At 39.9% G+C, this 22,849-nt stretch overlaps 2 protein-coding genes across 3 annotated transcripts; both read left to right on the top strand.

Moving 5' to 3' along the window:
- Window positions 1–2,896: 2,896 nt before the first annotated feature.
- Window positions 2,897–5,101, top strand: LOC148039509 (gibberellic acid methyltransferase 1-like). Its single transcript, XM_087690338.1, has 4 exons — window positions 2,897–3,092; window positions 3,191–3,618; window positions 3,792–4,061; window positions 4,701–5,101. Exons 1-4 carry the CDS (start codon window positions 2,897–2,899, stop codon window positions 5,061–5,063), a joined length of 1,257 nt encoding a protein of 418 aa, XP_087546464.1. The 3' UTR covers window positions 5,064–5,101.
- A 3,243-nt stretch (window positions 5,102–8,344) lies between these two features.
- On the top strand, window positions 8,345–10,847 carry LOC148039510 (uncharacterized). Of its 2 annotated transcripts, none has more exons than XM_087665149.1 (3): window positions 8,345–9,159; window positions 10,425–10,574; window positions 10,661–10,847. In XM_087665149.1, exons 1-3 carry the CDS (start codon window positions 9,112–9,114, stop codon window positions 10,778–10,780), a joined length of 318 nt encoding a protein of 105 aa, XP_087521275.1. In that variant the 5' UTR covers window positions 8,345–9,111; the 3' UTR covers window positions 10,781–10,847. The 2 variants fall into 2 exon arrangements, with proteins under 2 accessions (XP_087521275.1, XP_087521274.1); XM_087665148.1 differs by lacking the exon at window positions 8,345–9,159 and adding an exon at window positions 9,394–10,326.
- The last annotated feature ends 12,002 nt before the right edge of the window (window positions 10,848–22,849 follow it).

Below are 22,849 nucleotides of genomic sequence, written 5' to 3' on the forward strand. Positions count from 1 at the left end.
TCGTCGCATTATGGATCGGGCGGCAAAGAGTCGTGGGAGGCAAAGTTTGTAAGTATATTTTGATTTCTAGTTTTTTTTAATTATATTTCTTTCAATTCTTTATATATTTTAGTCTAATATATTGTGACGTCTAATTGTTTGTATATCTCTAAATGTTTTGCAGACTACCATCCTTGGTAGGACACCTACCCCTAGAGAGGTAGGTTACCATCGAGGCCATAACCGCGCAGCGACATGGCTTCACTTTTATGAGGAGAGTCTCATCACTGAGGACCAATACAACCGGGCCATGAGGATTCGACAGCTAGAGGAGGTATGTTTTTCTTACTTTCCTATTAAAAGTATAACTAATTATAACTTTTTCTCCACCTTGTCTATGTAAGAAACCCTGATCTTTTGTGTGTGTAGGCGAATCCGGATGTGGAGCATAGCGAGGAGGGAGATAGCGACGCTAGTAGCCATGGTGGTACTAGCGAGGATGTTTCCTCTTTAAATTCGTAGAGGAGCACCATACCTCCTCATGAGGCCTTCTTTTCTTGTATATGTATGATATCTCTTTGAGCCTACTGCTTGCGGCCACACTTTAGGTCGCAAGTACTTAAACTTCCCTTGTAAATGCTTTGATATATAATGAATACATGGACTTTTATTTTCAATTCTTGTGCCCGTAAGATACATTGTATTTTTCCCAAATACACAATCTGATGTATGGGAGGGGGAAAAAAAAACCAGAGAGCATGTGGTTGCTCAACCACATGTTGTTTGGTTTTTTTTTTCCAGTTCTGTTTTGCGCGTCTATCAGCGCGTCTAAATTGCAGATAATTCGTGTTTATTCGCGCGTCTATAATGCAGACTACATGCGCTTATACACGTGCTTCACAATTCAAATTAAAAAAAGAAATTAAATATCTTTTTTAAAAAAATGACATTTTTTGTTTTCCGTTCGCGTCTATCAGTGCTTGTAAAAGCGCGTTTACTAGCGTGTCTATATGCTCGTGTATATGTGCGTCTATTGCGCGTCTATTTGTGCGTGTAAATTCATTGATACATGCGATTATAGACGCGAAATGATAGACACGCAAATAGACAGGCAGATAGACGTGCCCGTAAGTTTTTCTCTATATTCAAAAATCACGTCTAAATGTGCGTCTATGAGGCCTTTTTGTTGTAGTGTAAGCGTGTCTTAAATGCAGAGTACACGCGCTCATACACGCACTACATAATTCAAATTTTTTTAAAAAAATTAAATATCTTTTTTTAAAATGAGATTTTTTGTTTTCCGTTCGCGTCTATGGGCGCTTGTAAAAGCGCGTCTACGAGCGTGTCTATATGCCCATCTAATTTGCCATATAGACGCGCTGGTAGACACACAAAATAAATTAAATAAATAACAATTTTAGTTTTTTTATGCACTTATATTCACGCGTGTATATGCACGTCTGTTGCGTGTCTATTTCTGCGTGTAAATTCATTAATACATGCAATTATAGACGCGAGTTTGTAGACGTGCCCGTAAGATTTTCTCTATATTCAAAAATCGCATCTAAAAGTGCGTCTAAGAGGCCTTTTTGTTGTAGTGTCTCTCTCCCTCCCTCTCCCTCTCTCATTTCCCTATTATGTTTAATGTCTCCCTCTCCCTCTCCCTCTCTCATTTCCTCTCCCTCCCCCTCTCTTTCTCTCTCCCTCTCCCTCTCTCTCGCTCCCTCTTCCTTTCCCATTTCCTCCCTCTCTCATTTCCTCTCCCTCTCTCTCTCTCTCCCTCTCTTTCTCTCTCATTTCCTCTCCCTCTCTCAATACACACGAATTATATCTTATTTCCTCTCCCTCCCTCCCTCTCTCCCTCTCCCTCTCTTTCTCTCATTTCCTCTCCCTCTCTCAATACACACGAATTATACCAAAAACAAGAGAGAGAAAAAACACAAAAGCAACTCAAGAATGGACAATGCACTCACCGTAAAGGCTCGAAGAAGGGTTTGCCGGCTCCTCTTCGCCCTCCGTACACCTCCTCCTCTTCTTCGTGAATGGCGGCAGCGGCGCCGGTGGTGGTGAGAAGCCTTCTTTCTCTTTCTTTCTCTCTTTCTCTCCCTCTCAGCAAGACGGTCGCTCTCCCTCTCGCTCTCCCTTTTGCTCTCTCTTTCATGAATGCTTTAAACACTCCTTCATTTATGATAGAAGGGAGAGAGACCTCTAAATGACATAGCTTCTCTCTATGTTTTTTTTCCCTTAATGCCATGGTGAATTATATTCCAAAGGAAGTAAAGTAAAATGTGCAACATTGAGAGCTGCACTAGGCTCAGCCTAGGCACTCAAAGGCAACTTCCTATCAAACAACTGAAATATCCAATGGGATCCTCTCAATCTTCCTAACACCACCTCCATATGAAACTTAAATATCTGTAGGGGTAATAGTAGCTCTAGAACAAAAGATAGTCTTCTTCTTGCATGACCAGATAAAGTTGAGAACAATAGCTCGTAGTAGCTTCCATAGTTTCATGGTTGCTTCATCTAGGGTTGGCGGACATATTGAATTGACGGACACATTGAGCTTGCCTATTCCGTGACGTCACAATATTCCATAGCACTATATCTATCTATTGCATAGATCATGGAACGCCAATACCCAAACTTCAAAGCGAGTAGGTCCTTCTTGCCGGCGATTTCAAACAAGCACATGGCTACCAGCAACACCTCACACAAAGGTAAAGTTTGAGTGACGGACGAACTCCTCTGCTTTCCTTTTAAAGCGCCTCCGACCTCGTCAGTGCAAGGGCATGATTGCATACGTTTAAAGACTCGTCTGATCGTCTGTGTCATAATTGTAAGCTTCATAGGAAAGCGTATCGTCCTGATATTTTATCGTCGAGAACGTTAGCCATTGCGTGTGGACATAGTCGTCATGCCGTCGACGGACGTCGTGGCGCAGAGGAGCCCGTCAGCTGTGGTGCCGACGATGCAAGGAGGGGATGGCGAGGACAGCTATGCCGCCAACTCCAGGTTTCAGAACTATGGCTTCCATGCCCACGCCAAGCCACACCTGGCGGACGCCCTGAGGCGCTTCATCGACCTCGCCATCAGCAGAAGCCGGGCGAACAGTCGTGGCAGCAGCTCAAATACTGTAAGCAAAAATGAAGAAGCTGCAGAAGCTGAAGAAGAAGCATCCCTGGTTGACGCCCAATCAATAGTTACTGAGCAACCACATCGTCGAGATATGTGCTGCAAGTAGCAATAGCTCACTTCGGATGCTCGCATGGAGAGAACGCCTTGACCTATGCTAACTTCCTGGTGCACGCCCTCAGGGAGGGCTTACACGAACTGAATCAGCAACATAATTATAAGGTAATTAATAAGAAGATTAAGCACGCTGCAGATCATCGTCGTCATGATCGACTGCTGGAGATCCAGTACTTCTTCTCAGACCTTCCGTCCAACGACTTCAACCATCTCTTCCAGTCTCTAGCTGTGTCATCATCTCCTTCTCCGACTGTAAGTGACTGGCCGACATTACCAAACACCAAGGTATATGCGGCTGGCGTGCCGGGCTCCTTCTACGACCGCCTTTTCCCATCAGGAAGCCTTGACTTCGTCATCTCTGCATTCTCGTTACACTGGCTTTCTCAGGTACATAATTACTGTAACTACATCAATACCCATAATTCTAGTGATGATAGAGCTCATGTGCCGGGCCGCCTTATGCATCACAAATTTTCATCGCATTTTTGACCCCTTTCTCTTTCTCTCTCACTATCACTAACAAAGTCCTTTCTATTTGTCTATATATGTTGTATGATCAGATACCGCCCGAGGTGCTGGATAAGTCGTCCCCTGCATGGAACGGAGAGCATGTCTGGATCTTCAACCACGGCCAGCGACCAGAGGTGAAGCAGGCTTTCGCGAGACAGTCCAAGGCCGATCTCGTCCGCTTCCTCAAGTGCCGAGCTCAAGAGATGGCCGCCAACGCTATCCTCTTTCTCTTCGCGATTGCCCCTACTCAAGAGCTCCCCGTCGATGACTTCATGTCCTGTGACCTCCTCCAAGCCACCTGGGATGCGGCGTTCGATGAGGCGAGCCTCGTCTCTTTGGGCATACTACATCATATTTCGGTCTTTGCATCACAAATTTTTAATTTGATAGCGTCCCGAGCTGATCAAGAGTTTAGAGAGTATCGGATGCACTTGACTTAATAGGAACCCGATGCCAAAAGAGAACATCCCGGTGACCCCCAAGGAATCTCAAACTAGTTTAATAATTGATCAAGCCCTTAGTGGGAACAGCTCCATGCTATAGGAGAACATCCCATCGACCCTCCTCGAAGGAATCCCAAACTATTTGAGTATGGGCATCTTAGGATAGATGCACTGAAGATTCAATTTGCAACTTAAAGTTGCACGCTGCAGCTCCCTTCCGAGGACTAGGAGATATAAGTGCCTAGGCAATGTCCACATAAGAATTGTGAGTTTGTTGCAGCTCCCTTCCGAGGACTAGGAAATAGTGCCTAGGCAATGTCCAGATGAGAATTCTTAGTTTGGTACTCATATTCATAGTTCCCAACATGTTTGAGATCTCATTATCAAACCCTTATGACTAATAGCATGAGTACATCATTTGGGAACTACAACTTCTCTGTTCTCGTTTATTTATTTCCTTTAAAGCTTTCTTTAACACATGAACAATTCATTAACCCTTGTTTGTTTAAAATGTAGGGCTTAGTCAGCCGTGAGGAGAGGGAGACTTTCAACATGCGAGCATATGTCTTTGACCACAAAGAACTAGAGGCTGCACTGGAAGAGGTTCCAGAGCTAAAATTTCTTAAGCTGGAAGTGATGCGAAATCAAGAGCAGCTACCCAAAGAAGAAATTAATCTATTGCTAAAAGATACGCAAGCTTTTCAAAAATTTTGGGTTCGTTTTGTGGAAAGCTTCACAAAACCTATGATCCTTGGTCACATTGGATTAGAAAGAACCACGTTGTTCTTTCGAATATTAGAACAAATTGTTGCTATGAAGCCTCGTCTTTCTACACAATTAACGTATGGCCTTCAAATTGCAATATGTCAATGTAGCTAAATTCTATGGCAAGGTGATTATTGTAGTTGTTCCTATGATCCTTGGATGTATTGGCCTAGAATTAAGGACATTGTTCTTTTTCAAAGACTAGAAAATTTTCGTGTGAACTTGATGATTCTGTTTGTTATTATTTTAAAGACTAGAGAAGACTCTCATTAAGGAGCCTTCTTTCATCACACATTTAATGCATAGACTTCAGTTTGAAATATGGATCAACAATGCTACACTTCAATGGTGAATTGATGATTGCATTTGGAGTTATTGAGCAACAAAATGACATTGATCACAAAATTGTTTATTTTGTGTCACTATTCAGCATGGGTCATATTCTTGTAATTCTTAACTCTAGAAGCTCATTCTTGGAGTTGTTTCCTAAAGGCATGCAAACCAAGGCTTTGGTGACATTTTGAGTTAATCTCTTAGGGTCATTTTTCAGTAATCCTTATTCATTTTGTTATATGTAACTTATGAACGTTTTAGAAACGCTTTGAGAGAGAGAGAGAGAGAGAGAGAGAGAGGACTATATGGGTGGCTTTTCCTAAGGTGGCATTGTCAAGGCTTGGGGGACGGGTGTCAGGTTTGGTCGACTATGGGGGAGCTATGGTCGTGATTGTTGGCGTCGACTGCTCGGGTGGGGTGTCATCGACTCTAGATGACTGTGATGGTGTAGTTGGGAGATGATGCTCTTAATCAACTTCAGCGAGCTTTCATGGATGACTAGTTGAATGGGGAGAATGAATGAAGGGGCGTTTATGAAATGCAGACGTGTTTCTGATAGCGTGTAAGCCGAGGTAGGATGTTGAAGAAGAGCAAAGTATTGGTTGCTTGTCTATCTATCTAGGCTTATAATGGTTGACATGTTGAAGGAGCCACTTGTTTGCATGAATATAGCCATGGGCCTCGATGTCGTCAGCTAGAAGACAAGGTCCTCTATTCCATGTTCTAAGTAACCATGTGGTAGAAAGACGTGATTATCATGTTTAGAGGGAGGCAGCAAGTAGCTTTCTGTGAGCTAAAAGCTCTTATGCACGGAAAAAATATGAAGACAATATTAATTGAAGACCATACGATTTTGGGTTGAGCTTAAAGCTCTTATGCAAGTATAAGCGACCATTTTTTACTGTGTGAAGGGAGTGTGCTGCTACCATGATGCAATATTTCACAGAGAGCAAAGTCGAACCGACCACTACAACAGAAACGAGGCATAGACGTGCAAAGTCGGTCGCCTCTATCATAGCGTATATAACTGTGTGTAAACGTGCGTGTAAATAGACGCAAATTGTGCGTCTATATATCCGCGCAAATAGACGCTAATATAGACGCGCCAGCAGACGCACAATTATTTAACTACCTAAAATTGTAATTCACATATTTAAAAAATCAAATTTAATAATTATTTAACCACCTGAAATTGATTCTTGAGCATGCACGTGTGCGCATGATAAAAACCATAGAATTAAGAAATATACACATTGAATCATTGAATTAAAAAAATAGAGTTAATGATTACTCGAAGTACCATTGGCATCCTCGAAGTGAGCAAGGACACCACAATCTTGGGTATTTCTCTTTTCATCTTTACGTTGAGTTCGAAGATGTTTACCCTCACACCAAAGTGCATTGAATAATGTGCACTAGTCGTAAAAGATAAAAGATCAAACTAGACATGCATGCTGGACCCTCACGAGGTGTTCAAATAACTAGACATGCTGGACCCTCATGAGGTGTCTATAGCAAAATATACTGGGTAGATGAAAGAGCCCTTAAGCTATGGTACACTTACTTGGGCCTTAAAACAAAGATCAGCATTACTCCTACTCTAGACTTGGATAAAAGTGCCAGTGAAGACTCGAGTGTTTTATGGCTCGAGACTCAATCTATGAATGGAAAAACATCACGTCCACATCTAGCTTCTATCCCACCCTTCAAGTTCAAAAAGAGCATGGGGTTTGGAATTCCTGGCTTTTTTAAAGGCAAGCCAAAACCATTGAATAGTTTGATGGAAGGCCCTCCCTTTTTCTATTTTGAAAATGTTGAGAACGTTTCCAATTCAGAGTGGGAGACCATCAAACGGCATTTTAATGGCATAGATCCAGAGTTCACAGACTCTAGATATTTTTCAGCATGCTTTAGGCTGAGGTGGTTATGTTTATAACCTTCCAGTAGAAATGGAAGAAGGTTGATCCTTCCCCCTGCTCCCATGACAATCTTTGAGGTGCTTCCGAAAACAAAGAAGTATTGGCCCCCATGGGATCCGAGAGAGAAGCTGAATTGCATAAACACACAGGGTGCCCCTAGCACTATATGTGGATTGATCAGAAAAATATTTTCTTCCCACAAAGAAAGCAAGATACCTTCTTATCTTCAACATGAGATTGTCCTGGCATGCAAAATATGGAACTTGGTTTGGGTCAGCCCAGGCCAAGCTACCCCACTTGAACCCCATGAGATTGAGCTGATGCTTGAATATGATCGTGACCACACTTGAGGCTACTCTACCCTTTCAAATCGATATGATGCATTGGGCAACTCATTTCAGGTCAATACTATTGCGTACAGTCTTTCACCACTGAAAGAATTATATCCGCAAGGTTTAACAGTTCTGTCCTTATTCTCGAGCCTTGGTGGGAAAGAAGTGGCATTGCACAAATTGGGTATAATTTTGAAGGCTGTTGTTATTGTGGAGATCAATGATAAATGTAAAAACATAATAGCCAGCTAGTGGAACAAAACCTTCCAAACATGCCGATTTCAAATGGAGGATGATGTTAGAGATCTTACTGATGATAAGTAGGCTGAGATTGTGGATGCAGTGGGAAAGATTGTGGATGCCAATTCATAGCATGAGTAGATTGATGTAAATCAGTTGGCTTGTGCATATGCAAGCTATTCCAATCATGTCAAGGTGCACTTATAGCTCACATATCTTTGATTGATTGATGGATAATATGCCTTTCTCTATCTCTATTCCAATCATCATACGCTAGGACATGATATACATGTATAGGATCATACGGACATGATATACATGTATAGGGCATATACATGCATAGGACATGATATACATTACCAACTTTACTTCTTTCTGAGTATTACAAATATACATCCAATCATTCAAAGCTAATTACATATATGTGATTTCATGCCTTATATACATCCAATCATGCCCTATACAAATGTGATTGGATAGGGCATGATGATTGGATGTATATATAAATCAAAGGTTGACTTGTGTGTGTGTGTGTATATATATATATAGAGAGAGAGAGAGAGAACTGATCAATACACTCACATGTCTCATTTAATGTTGTGCACTTAACCTAGCCATGCATGCCAATTCATCGCATGAGTAGATTGATGTAAATCAGTTGGCTTGTGCATATGCAAGCTATTCCAATCATGTCAAGGTGCACTTATAGCTCACATATCTTTTATTGATTGATGGATAATATGCCTTTCTCTATCTCTTTCGTGTACACCTTCATTGCATTATCTTTCTCTAGCTAAAAACCATTCGTGCTTTATCCACCTATTGATACGTAAGTGGGATAATATGCAATTGTAAGTGGGATGGTCTAGTAATTCACTACATATATATGTGCCAATTGACTTGCCAATGTGTTATCTCGTATCCTCAAGCTTTGTTATATATGTCACCACATAGGTCAATTGATTCCCTAAATGCATGCATTGATTTCTTAAATTGTTGCTACGCGTCTGTAAGCGTGTGTAACAGGAATTATTTGCGCATATATACGCGCTATTACATGCGCTGACAGACGCACCATGCAAGTATAGAAATATTTAAAAAAATTGTGGCTTTCTTTTCAAACCTGTGCTTTCCTGCATTTTTTGCATGTTTTCTACAGTTCGAGCTCGACATCACTACTCGTGTCTATCTATCACTTCATGAAGACAATGAGGCAAGGAAATAAGAGTAAAAAGAGGACAGGAGGAAAGAAGTGCCAAAGAGTAAAGAAGAAGAGCCAAACAGCAAGGAAGAGAACAAGATTGAAGCAACTTACCAAGGGAAGGGAGAAGGAGGACAATGAGCTTGCAACCTAGCCGCCGCCACCCGTTGGAACAAGCAAAGAAGGTGAGTTCTTCTTCTCTCTCTTAATCTTGTTTGGTTTCTCTGTTTGTTTGTCTCTCTCTTCTCTCTCTTCACATGCTAGATCTTGTCATCTATGGAGGCTTTTTAGCTTTGTTTTTTAAGCAAGTTTAAGAAGAAATGGTGCGATTGTGCGCATCTGTCAACGCGTCCAGATGACAGTGTAGACGCAGAAATAGACACGGAAATAGACGCGCTGACAGACGCCCACAGAGACGCGCTGACAGACGCAGACAAAGATGCAGGTATAGATGCGCACAGAGACGCAGGTATAGACGTTGTATGTAATATGTTTTATCTGCACATGGTAATATGATTTTTCTTGTGTAGATGTGGAATCCTGGATCCTCCAGCACCCCATTCAACAAGGAGAAATTCATGGGGGAGATGACCAATTATCTTGGTCGCCCTCCCACTGCAGATGAGGTTTTCAGTGTGATATCTGGGACACCTATCACATCTTTGCCTACACAGGGATCAGCTGAGGTACATGGATCGGCCGAAGCACGTGCATCTACAGAAGCACGTGTATCGAGTAAGGTAGAGGATAGTGCACGTCGAGGGAGGAGGGAGAGTGGTGCGGGAGGACGAGGAGGTCGAGGGCTTTGTGGGGGTTGCCTAAGTGGTGGCTCTTGATCACTCTCACCAGAAAATGAGAGAGGTCAGCCTCCACAAATGTACTACTCTATCACTGATATTGGTAGTATCTTGCATGACTTTGAGAGGAGGGAAGTGATAGCCTACTTGAGGAGTGTCGTGCATGCCACATACAAAGATTGCATGATTCCCTTCAAGCACCAGAAAAATGGTTTGTGGCAAGAGGTGCTACGGGTAGTACATAAAAAGTACCCTAATCCCGAGAATTCACGATTCTCATATGATTGGGGACGGTCAAAGGTGAGAGACGCGCTTCATAACAAGAGGTCTCACCTTATGACGCGCGCCAATGAGTCATTGCGGAGACAAGAGCAGGGGCGCCCTAGATATGGCCAACCACCCAATTGCCACCGCAAGGAGTGGAAAGAGGCCAAGAAGAGAGTAGCGGAGAAAATGACAAGTCGCCAGCATGCAGAGGCGCAACGTATCCAGATGGCAACCATGGGATCGTCGCATTATGGATCGGGTGGCAGGGAGTCATGGGAGGCTGAGTTTGTAAGTATTATTTATTTTTTTAAAATTAAAATTTGTAATTTGTTTCACTTCATTATGTAGTGTGTTTTAATACGTTGTATGTTCAAATTGTTTTGTAGTATCATATCGTTGGTAGGATGCCTACTCCTAGAGAGGTAGGGTACCATCGAGGTCATAACCGGGCGTCCACTTGGCAGTATTTCTACGAGGAGGGACTCATCACGGAGGAGCAATATAATCCTGCCATGAGGATTCCACCACCAGAAGATGTATGTTTTATTTTTTACATGAAAAGTATAGATAACTCTAATTTATTGTTTGTAATGGTATTTATATACCTTAATCCTTTGTGTAGGTGAACCCTGATGCAGTTGAGGATAGCGAATGGGGGACTAGCAGTAGTGGTGGTGGCAACGGCAGCGGCACAAGCAGCGGTGGTGGTAGCGATGATGATGCCTCTTCTGAGGAGATATAGAGGAGCCCCATGCATGCATGCCTCCCCTTGGCTTGTAATTTTCATTTTTGATATGTATTACTTTCAACTAGTGCTTGCGACCATGACGTGACAAGCACTAGAACTCATAATGTAAAAACATTTCATCTATATATATGAAATTTCGTGTGCTACATACATTGTTTTGTTTTCAGTATTCAATCTTCGAAATAATCTTTCTCTGTTATCCCTAAGCATACAATTTGATGTTGATGGGGGGGAAAAAAACCAGAGAGCATGTGGCCTGCGAGCATGTGGCTTTGCAGGCCACATGCTCTCTGGTTTTTTTTTCATACCTCTGTTTTGCGCGTCTATCAGCGCGTCTAAATTACAGGAATAATGCGCGTCTATTTTCTTCAAAAACTTTCACAGTAAACGCGGTTTTAGACGTGTAGATACACGCTTGTATAGACACACAATATGAATATGTCCACTTTTTTAAAAATATGATTATATATTTACGTAGCGCGTTTATACACGCATCTAAGTGTGCGTGTAACGCTGATCATAAGTGCGCTTTTAGACGCGATTTTGTAGACGCGCAAATAGACGCATTAATAAACGCGCCCGACATTTTTTTTCACAATTCAAATATTGCGTCTACAAGCGCGTCTATGAACCCTTTTTGTTGTAGTGAACATTGAGAGATCTTCGGATAGCCTGCATTGATTGTGTTGATGCTTCTTGATTGTGAGAGTGCTATCATGCTGATGCAAATGTAGTTGGTGATCCGATTAAAGAGTTGGATTTGACTGCATGAAAAAAGAAAACATCTATCATGTTGAATTGATTGCAGGGGTTCACTGAACTGTGTTTACAATGTTATCATGATGTTGACTCAAATGTGAAGATGTCCCTGAAGATTCTTTTGCAGCTGAATCTTTGATGATTTTAGATCATTTTATGGTAAAAATTAAATGCAAACTTTGGATTCAAATTCTTGGATATAATTTTAAAAAGTTCGAGACTTCTATGTAATATTATATCATGGAATCAATAATTAGGGATACAAAGCGTATGCATATGCTCCAACTTGTTCAAGCCTTGTTGATGCAAAGCCTGTTCCGATGGGTATCTCTATATTGTATCCCTTGAGATAACATAATACATATAAGAGTCTCATACTTGGCATCAATTGTTTTTCCGTTTTTCTTTGGTCTTGCCTTGTCTCTTTATCCTCTATGAATTGTGGCTTATCATTGACCCATCATTGATCCTCTTGACATTTCTAGTGACACTACAACAAAAAGGCCTCATAGATGTACTTTTAGACACGATTTTTGAATATAGAGAAAATCTTATGGGCACGTCTATCCGCCCGTCTATTTGCGCGTTGCCGTATTGCTGCGCATCCGAGGTGTGAAATCCACCCAAAAGTTGTGTGTGTGGGAGTTGATATTTTGTACATACTTAGTTATTATGTTTGCATCTTTATTTTGCATGGTAATATAGTAAAGAGGGGTCTTTTACTACCCTTTCTTTCAGCTGGGGTTGCACCTGATAGGCCCTCCTTCAATAATGGTGAGCATGAAGGGATGCTTTCAGCCTATGTTGAGCAGGTTCAAGGTGAGAAGGCATTATAATTATACAAACAAATGCAAGATGAGGGCATCTCACCAGATGCTATAACTTTGGCCTGGATTTTTGAGAACATGTGGAAACATTGGAAATACAATTAAGGGGCAAGAGATACATACTGAAGTTTTACGAAATGGGTTGTTAAAAAGAGATGTTTGTATAGGCTCTGAGCTGGTTGACATGTATGCAAAGTGTGACCTGCTCGAGAAAGCACAAGAAGTCTCTGATAACCTTCAATTAAGAAAAGTAATGTCATGGACTGCACTTATCTCAGGGTATATGCAATATGGATACAATCACGAAGCAGTTAACTACTTCAACCAAATGTGACTGCAAGGTAAAAAACATGGACATTTACTTAGAGCCTTTGATTGAAGAGTTAGAAATGTTATGGGAAGGTATTGAGGTGCAAGATACAAGTGCATCTACATCCTCTAGAGATTTCACATTGAAGGCCATGTTGTTGTGGACCATGCATGACTTTCCAAGATATGGAGAGTGTTCAGGTACATGTATATAACTCTATATTTGAAATTCAAGACTTGAATCAATTGCATTTTATTAATTCACTTGTTTTTTCAGGTTTAACAACATCAGGATATCATGCATGTCCTATTTGCAGTCCCTCTCTAGTTTCCTCTAGGCCGGCACATTTAAAGAAGGTTATCTACGACAATCATCATCGATTTCTTCCTATTGACCATCCCAAATATGTTCTCCCTACTAATGGAATGACTCCACAATCTCTAACCATTCGAGATTGGAAGGAGAGATGGATTAATGCCCACAGCCACCCTCCACTCGGCATGAGTCGGTAAGAAGTGCATTTCTCTCGATTGACTTTAAAGTATTTAGCATGATGAATTGTTTACATAATATATTGTTTGTTTGTTAGGTTCTCTATATTTTTTCGTCTTCCGTACTGGACTGAACTCAAGATCAATTACCTGTTGGACCCCATGCACATATTCAAAAATGTTGTATCTACATTATGGGATCACTTGATAGGGGCTCGTGATTCAGTTAATGTAAGGGAGGATTTACGTAACATTGGTCGCATGAGATGAGCCTGGCCACGCATTGGACCCAGAGGAAAGATTGAGCTACACCATGTACCTTGGATGTTGTCAAAGAACGAGGAAAAAATAGTGAAGGAACAAATATATAGCTTTCGAACACCCACAGGATATATGAGATGTCTCAAGGGAGCCTTCATAAAGAAAAAGAAAAGAGGTGTGGAGCAACTATCTAGTTTGAACTCCCACGATTGGCACAAAATGATTCAAGTAAGGGTATCTCTAACCATGAATATAGTAATTAGTGGAGTAACTATGTGTAAACTTTGGGGTATGATGACTTTTTTCTCAACTAATCATTTGATCTATGAATATTATTTACATTCAGTTCGTACTTCCTACTAGCATATCCCATTGTGTATCCAAAGATGTACGTGATATCATTTACAAGATGGGAGAGCTTGTGAGGTGTGTATACATTGTATTTTTTCATTATATATCTTTGAATTTCTACACAAAAATAAACAATTCTCAAATACATCCTGACAGATACATGAGCTCGAAGGAAATTGATCCAAACACATTGCAAGATGCTCGAGTATTATCTGTTGAGGTGGTTTGTTTGGTGGAGGAAATTTTTCCTCGATCCATTTTGACTACTCAATTACATTTACTCATACATTTGATTGATGAGATTGCACTTTGTGGGGTAGTTCATGTAAGGTGGATGTTTTTTCTTGAGCGCTTCATGAAAACCTTGAAAGATTTTGTGAGGCAAAAAGCACGGCCTGAGGGAAGCATGGCTGAGGGTTGGTTAGTGTAATCATCCCTTGTTTATATCTCTGAATATATTGCTATAGTGGATCCCTCTCAACCACGACTATGGAAAGATGATGAAGACTTGAGGATGACCTCTATAGTACCTCAAGGAAAAGGAATGAGTAAAATGCTCACAAAAAGAAGAACTTCGTAAGTTAAATAGTTTTTGTGTGCTCAATAGTGATCTAATGAGCAAATGGGTGACACTATATAATGAAGCAAGGGCAAGAAGAAAAAGCGAAAGACAAGAATTTCGCACTAGATATGGACGTAATGTCTCATTTCCAAATCATCTAAATGCACTCCCACGTCATATTGATATAGATTGGTTACATGAGGAAATGGAGAGAATGGAAAAAGAGGAGGAAATTAATATATCTCAAGAAGAGTGGGAATACGCACGAGGTTGCTTATCAAAGGTGAGATATACTATCAATTAATTTGTTTCTATAAGTTTTATTTTATATAAATAATTGACATGTTTGATCTTTTATATTTTACTACTAGTGCACATTATTCAATGCACTTTGGTGTGAGGGTAAACATCTTCGAGCTCAACGTATAGATGAAAAGAGAAATACCCAAGATTGTGGTGTCCTTGCTCACTTCGAGGATGCCAATGGTACCATGGAAGGTTATTGTGGCTTGATCCAAGATATTCTGAAGCTTGACTTCAGACGATTCTTTATATATGTACTGGATGTGAAGTGGTTTAAAGAAGTGGTAGCAAATGGTGAGCATTGCACAATCAGACGTCATCCAAGTGGTTTTGTAATCATTGACTCTACAAAATTTCACCAAAACAAGAATGACACATTAGTACTACCTCAACAATGAGAGCAGGTATATATGCAAAGGCTAATTTTTTAATATGTATACATGTGATAATATACACAATATAATAAGTATTTAAGTTTCTTGCTTTTGTTTTTCAAATGCAAGTTGTGTATCATCCAATGGTAAACAATAACCGATGGTGGTATGTCATCCCTATATCTAATCATTCAAAACCAATATATGGTAATATTACCGACATGGAGATAGCAGATGACAATCCAACAATTAATGATGATGTGCATGATGACACCATAATGGATGATGATATGAGTGATATAGTACAAGATGAACCTCGCGAGGATGTTCAAGGAAACGCAGAAGAAGACAATAATGTGATTGTCGATGATATTGATGAAGTTATTGAGCAATATAGCAACACATCTGATAGTGGGATAGACTTATTTGTTTCGTTACCTCTTGGTAACATAGACCTAGAAGTAGATAGTTTAGCAAGGGCAGATCTCATTGAAGATGAGATGGATCATTCACTATAACATACTTAATTTGCCTAATGATTCAATGTGTATTCTTAATTCTATGGTTTTTATCATGCGCACACGTGCATACTCAAGAATCAATAGTCAAGTTTAAAGCTAAATTGAAATTTCCATAATAAAAAGGAAGTATTTTTTATCATCTTCAAGTAGAGAAATTACAAGATACATATTGCAATGCTTGCTCCTAATTGTAAGGTTTCTGTCACTTGCCGCTAATTACTTATATCAGGCTTGTCAACTGGAGAAACTGCCATTCATTAAAGAGCAATGAAAAAGTAATTATTAACTCTATTTTTTTAATTCAATGATTCAATGTGTATTCTTAATTCTATGGTTTTTATCATGCGCACAGTGCATGCTCAAGAATCAATTTCAGGTGGTTAAATAATTTTTAACTTTGGTTTTTTAATTATATTAATTTCAATTTTAGGTGGTTAAATAATTGCGCGTCTGCTGGCGCATCTATATTGGCGTCTATTTGCGCTGATATATAGACGCAAAATTCACGTCTATTTACACGCACTTTTACACGCACATATAGACGCAATGATAGAGGCGCCCGACTTTGCGCGTCTAACATGTGCTTCTATGCCTCGTTTTTGTTGTAGTGTGAACTCGACATGAAAAACCATGTCAAGATTGTAAGATGGGAGAATCCTTGGGAACTAGAGGAATGTCTAAGTCTATTGGTGATATAGGGCATCTTTTGCATCCTTGAACATGTATATACAACAATAGCAACATTAACATTAGCAAAAATTGCAGTAGCAACATCTATTGTTGCATCAACAACAAATAATGCAATAATTGTAATTGCAAATTAATGCACAATATGAGAAGGCAACAACTAAAGCTATGGAAGCTATGGCTGATGAGAAAAAAATATTTGATAGTTAGAATGTCTCTAGCTACTTGATTCCTACATGTTTGATGAGTCATTAATTTGTTTAGCTTGCGACTTTTACATTGAAGATGCACATAAATGAGATCTATGGGTAGGATTCTACATGGAATGCATTCAGGAAAGCATTGAAAGGGGAGTACTTATTAGAGGACATAGGGTTGGATACCAAAAGTACATTTAGAAAGTGGTTTACAAGCCTAATAAGAGCCTAGTTTCATTAGAGTTGTTGCAAAATTTTGAAGAAACATCCAGCCATTTGGATGCTCTAGAGCAGGTAGCTTTGCAATATGAAAAAGCTGAATTGTTTTTGCAAGCTATCGATCCACCATTGCAAGTGGAATCAGGGAAACTTCTTGAGGATAAAACTAAGCGGATGGGGCTTAAAACAGATTGGCAAGATGCGAGGATGCCATCTCTACATTGATTAAGAGACAAATGTGGAAACCCAAATTTCAGAAGGGGTCTTTTGCTCCTACGGCTTCTCTTGCTTCTATTTCCGTAGCTACTCCTTTATGGCCTAAGCTTCTACCTAGGCCGCCACAGCCTTTAGTTTATATGCATATTTCAAGAAAGGAGGATGCCATTGATAAGCTGGTGAAGAATCCAAAGGATTTGCAAATTAAACTTACTAAGTGGGAAGATTCTAGATGGAACTGGCCCTTCTAGAGCTCCACCTAGAAATACATTTGTGTGAAGATATATATGGTGTGATAGCCCTGATAACGAGTGTAGAGATTGTGAAATATTCAAGGATGTTCTGCAAAAGAATTTGGTTTTTTGGTAAGTTAGAATATCTATGGATCCATGACAGGTAAGCCTATTGCTATCAATTTTGCTAAGGGTGAAATGAGAAATATTTTTGAGGATATGTCTCCTCAGACATCTTATGTAGCCACATGAGATGATTCAACTTATTGTGTTCATATTGAGAAGAAATCGTAATAAACATATAAGTTATGGAATTTTTCTTTATAGACTGTAAATAGGGATAAAGTACAACAAGCTAATTTATCTAGTGCAAGGAAGAGCATTAGATCAGAGATTGGGTGGGAATTTCTAGTGGATACATATTCACTTTATGCTTATTTAGCAAAGACTTAGGGAACAAGTGTGATTATTGAGGAAAAATGAAAGAGGGACGATAGTGTTCCTAGCACTTCCAAGAAGACTAAAGGGGGTGAGCCTACAACACCACTTCTAGACCAAGGCTTGATCAAAGTAAATAAGATGTACAAAAGAAGGAGAATAATAGATCAAAGAAACTTTGAGAATCAAGCTCGTGATTAGTATCACCGACATGACCAACCTTATTTAGACAAGTGTCATCTTAGCTGTCACTCTCAACTACAGTTAGTGGTACTATCACTTAGTGACCTAGTGTGTTTATTAGTTATGTGTGATTAGACTTTAGTAAACATTATGGAAAAATGAGAAGAAGAGAAAAATGGAAGTTCACTAATGGATGACTCTTCCACTATAGGATCTTCCAAGGCATCCATGGCTAACTCGATATCAGACTTTAGCTTATATCCCAGTTGCTTGCCCTCTTGCTTGCTATCTTGTTTTTGCTCCTGCCCAACTCCTTCTATAACATGCTCAGGAGGTGGCTGATTTGCAGCTTTAGGCAGATCCACACTTCTTCTTGTCACTCTCTTAGATATCCCTACATTATCTTTATCTCTCTTCTATTTCTCTTCCACAAGTATATCCATGTTTTGCCCTTTTGCTAAATATGCATCCATTGAATATACATCTACCGGTGATTCACAACTAGTTATGTCACTAATGTCTTGCCTTGCATGAGACATTTCACTATTAGTAATTTTTCTATTTTAGTTGCATACAAAGCATGTACCCATATTGTAGCCTTCATACCAACCATCTCTTCACCAGACATTCTATCCAATTGTTGACCAAAAGCAAAAGCAAAGCATTTCGAATAGTCAAGTCTTTCAACAACTTTTGCATACCTCCCTTTCCAAAATTCAAAGCAAGAGGCAATCCCATTTCTTGTGCATGGATCTTGCCATCTTTCCAAAAGATGAGCTATCATGCCAAGGTCTCTTGATGATAAGCAACACAATCCTTCATTTCATGCTATAAACTATCACACCACATACATCTTTTCTGGTTTAGGGGCTGTTGCCCCCGTCCCCTTTTCTCTTGTCCTTTTTCATCCAATTTTGCAACCTTCAACTGAAGATCCCACATGCCTTTGACCCTCAGGGGGTTCACTATAGATGTTGTATGGTATCACGTGAGTGTAAGGAAGGGGGTTTTTGGAAGGGGATACTTAAGTGTATACATTAGAGGTAGACCCCTCTTAATTTCCTATATTGAACTTAAATTTAAGGAGGGGATAGAGGAAAAAAGAAGGGGGGATGCATTTGATCACCTCTCTCCATAGATTGGTTTCTCCATGGCATACAAGAGACCTTGAGAAGTATAGTTAAAACCCTAAACCCTCACATAGTAGGGTTATTGAATTAATCATAGTGTGGGAGGGGGGGAGTTGGCACTCTCCCATGGTTTTGGTAGAGAGATTCAACTCCCCTTCTTCCAAAGAGAGCACGAGCACTCAAAAATATTGTGACACATACTTCGATGGTATCCAAGTGCCACTACATAAATCACGTTGTGATATGACCATTTTGATACTTTTAATTGCTTAGGATAATTCCAACTTTTAAAAAGAAAGTTAGTATATGCTCTATGAAGACTTACATTTAAGAAAGGGGATACATAAAAAGTCATACATGTATATATCTTATAAGCTTAAATAGGGGGATATATTAATCTTACAAGCTTCATAAATAGGGGTTTTTTTAGATGTCTTTGCACGCAGGTGACGTGTCTTCTTTACTATGAGTGAACCCCCCGTGCTTTGACCATTTCATCTAATACATCTTCTCTAACAGTGGAAACAGCAGGTGCAGCCATAGGATTAGCCATAGAAGTAGGCGGCTTACTAGATACATCAACTATTTTGCCTATAACAATGGACAAGCTAGATACATGTAATATTTCTCTTCTTCTATGCTTTTTTACCAATGCAATAGCTTTCTTAAAATATCTCCACTCTGTTTTAAGACCTATCTCTATAGTCTGATCCTCTAGAAAATCATCAACCTTCTCTTGAAGCTCAGGATCTGCTGCTTGTAGAAACAATTCAATTTTCTAACTTGCAAGAGCTGGCTATTCTGCAAGTTTAACTGCTCAAACCGACTTTCAAATTTTATTAATAACTATGTAGCCACAAGACCCTTATTGGGTAGTAGAACCCACTCCGCGAAAGTCTTGTAAGTAATCAAATGGGTATCTTCAATGTAAAACTTTTCCTTGAGTGTCTTCTTGAAAACTACCCTTCAGTAACTCGGGCTTTCAATTCATGTACAGTAACCTATACAAAATATCGGCTCCATGCAAGTTGAGCCACCCCAAAGAACTCTATCTTTTGAGCATGGATATGCAAATATGCAGATACATTCCTGCCATTAAACAATCTTATCTCACGCTTTATTGCCAGTAGAGCATTTATCACAACAATTTCTATTTGAGCAGAAGTCTGCATCGCTTGTTGTTGTTGTATCTGCATAAGCATGTTCATATTCTGCACTAACTGCTGCAAAATATCACTAGAAATTGTGCTTGAAGGTTCTCCTATCTTGTCTTTCCTTCTAATGAGACGACCTTTCACATTAGGTTCACCAATGTCGAAGAGGCTTTAGTCGAAAGGTCGTATCCACCGAGGATTAGAGAGATAAAAGGAATTAGAGAATAGGAGAAGAAGAGAAGAAAAATAATAGACAAGAGGTACACAAGATAAAGACAAAGCACAATGAATCAAAGCACTATGTATTGATAGGACATGAGGAGACAAACAAATTCCTTATCTGGCACTACTCAGAAGTAATCTCCAAGCATTAGATCTCATGGAGCTCCCTTGTGGACCAAAAACATGCACCAAACATTAGCTTCTTCTCTGTTACTCAGCACCAAAAATCGGATGGCTCTGTTGGCTCCAAAGGGGGGTAAAACTGTAGCACACCTGCTCAAGATTCTTCCAGATCACTCCTTCTTATTGTCCCAGTTCAGAGTACTATTTGTTGCCTGTTAACTACGATCACGCATCTCCTTCTTTTTGCATGAGATCTCCCAAAATGGCTAAAAAGCCACTTGCTTTTTACATGTCACCCTATTCTAGAAGTTTCCATAGCTTTTTAGGATATTTACAAGAAATAATATCAAAAATATCAAAAATAGGCTAAACTTGTCCAAATTTCTAGTATTTTTGAACCATCCATACTAGAGACACTAGCATTAATGACTAAGATGACATTGACTCTCTAGATCAATAAGAAAACTAGATGATGATGCATTCCATGTTTTTTCACACTATGTCTGCGTGTAGCAACAAAACACCGTATCTTGCCTTTTTTTTAGTACTACTAAAATAGGCAACTCTAAGCAGTTTGTAAATCTCTTCCTTCACCTGTTTAACATAGTTTGGATTCATACCATATCTTTTTGCATTATAGGTTTAATATCTTCCTTCAAATAAATTCTATGTTGATACACCCTTGGATTGAACCCATTCATATCAATGTATTCCCAAGCAAAAATATCCAAGAATTCTTTGTGTTACAAGACATGTCACAGACATGGACCAAATAACCAAAAAGAAGCAAAGGAAAACCAAGGAAGCCCAAGTCAAAAAGTGAATGAAGAAGCTCATTCTACCCAAGTAGGAAAAGTGGAGAAGAAGGCAAGCTCAGAAAAAATGTGGAAAAGCATCAAAGATTCTAGCAATGGTCTCTCAAGGATGAAGGAGAATCTCTGAGGGCTCTTGCAAGGAAAGTGTGGGGCACAAGAAAAGCATGGGATGCAATGTAATTCATTTTATAAGAGCACTAGGCTCCCTCCTATGCAAGTTGTAAATTCTAAACGGACATAGGTGAAGGGATAAGGCAACTAGAAGGGAATAGAGAAAGAGGACCTTGGCAAGATGCTCGGTTATGTAAAAAAGGGGATGGGTGCCCAAGGGATTTAGGGTTTTATATATAAACTCGAAAAGTGAATGAGGAGCTCATTCTTTGGTGTGTGGCAAAAGTGGTCTCTTCTTCTTCTCTCCTTCTTGCTTGCTTGTGTGTACTTGAGAGAGGGAGTGTGAGAGCATGAGGAAGTGAGTGTGTGAGGGTGAGGGATCAAGGAGAAGAAGCTCTCCATCATCTCCTCTCTTCTTCTCTTCTCTTCTCTTCTCTTGTCTCCCTCGCGGCTATGAAGGATGGAGCTTGAAGGAGTAGGCTTGAGGTTGCTTGAGGTTGAATCTCGAATCATGGAGCTACCGAATTGCCTGAGGGAGGAGGCTACTCATTCGGGCATCAAGGTAAGCTCACTACACCCCCATAGGATGGAAGGCACATCGGCTAGGTGAGAGATAGCCATTTGTGCTCGCTTGAAACACTTGAAGCAATAAGCAGTCCGTGGGTCTTGGCAATTGAGCGTGTTGGTTCTGTTGCCGAGACGACCGATGAATTCAATCTTGAGCACTTGTGCGCCTCAAATTGAGTGTCGAAGTAGGGTTGCATCCTCAACCGGTGCTTGATATAGGTAGGAGATTTGGGCTTTTTAATCTTCAAAACAAGTAAGTATTTTGGGTTTTTGATGAGTAGACATTTAGAAGGAATCATTTCAGTACTTGGGCTTTGATTTTTGTTGCATTTAGAGTAGGATAGGATCAAGAAATTGAAGCAAAAAACTTTAGGGTTTCTGCTGTAAAACAAGCCAAAATAGGGAAAAAACAAGGGAAAAATGGGCTTGCAATCCATTGACAAGGCATAAGCACTAACGGGGCAGCACTCGGGCATTAGAACAAAGTTTTAAGACCCAAGGAAGGGGATGGAAGGCTCATTTTTAGTTTTTGCAATAGAAAGAGAGAAAGAGAGAGCTTGGGAGTGAGAGTGAGACTTCGAGCTTCCGATAAATCGATCAACTTCCCCACCATGAGTTTTCCACTTGGATCGTGTATGTAGAAACCTTCATGTGTATCTATCCTTGGATTTTGGAACTCTTTGCATGTGGGTGTGTCCAAAATCATTGCCATGAATTGAATTTTTGTCATCATTGTTTGCATGCTGGTGGAATTGGATACGACCCATAGGGGTCCAACTTCCAGAATTGGACACTCAGACGTCCACGACTCTTGAAATTTGGACATTCATATTAACTTGACTTGTCCAATCGGACATTGTCCATCCGATCCTGAAAATCAAACCACCTCACCTATTTAATTGGATATTCACCCTGTCCAATTATTCGAACAATCAAATTCATTAAAATTTGACACATCAAGAATCAAACTCAGATACTTAGCCATCAGCCACTCGGTCACACAAAAATT

Source organism: Lygodium microphyllum, chromosome 2, assembly GCF_053477565.2.
Source record: "Lygodium microphyllum isolate KBCC chromosome 2, Lygodium_microphyllum_v1.1.10, whole genome shotgun sequence".
NCBI classification, from domain to species: Eukaryota; Viridiplantae; Streptophyta; class Polypodiopsida; order Schizaeales; family Lygodiaceae; genus Lygodium; species Lygodium microphyllum.

Bases quoted from the DNA above. Each gene is read 5' to 3' on its own strand.
- LOC148039509 (XM_087690338.1), top strand. From the start codon at position 2,897: ATGCCGTCGACGGACGTCGTGGCGCAGAGGAGCCCGTCAGCTGTGGTG. The intron at 3,619-3,791 runs GTACATAATTAC...TTGTATGATCAG, and splicing joins CGTTACACTGGCTTTCTCAG to ATACCGCCCGAGGTGCTGGA. The intron at 4,062-4,700 runs GCGAGCCTCGTC...TTTAAAATGTAG, and splicing joins GGGATGCGGCGTTCGATGAG to GGCTTAGTCAGCCGTGAGGA.
- LOC148039510 (XM_087665148.1), top strand. From the start codon at position 9,850: ATGTACTACTCTATCACTGATATTGGTAGTATCTTGCATGACTTTGAG. The intron at 10,327-10,424 runs GTAAGTATTATT...ATTGTTTTGTAG, and splicing joins AGTCATGGGAGGCTGAGTTT to TATCATATCGTTGGTAGGAT. The intron at 10,575-10,660 runs GTATGTTTTATT...TCCTTTGTGTAG, and splicing joins GGATTCCACCACCAGAAGAT to GTGAACCCTGATGCAGTTGA.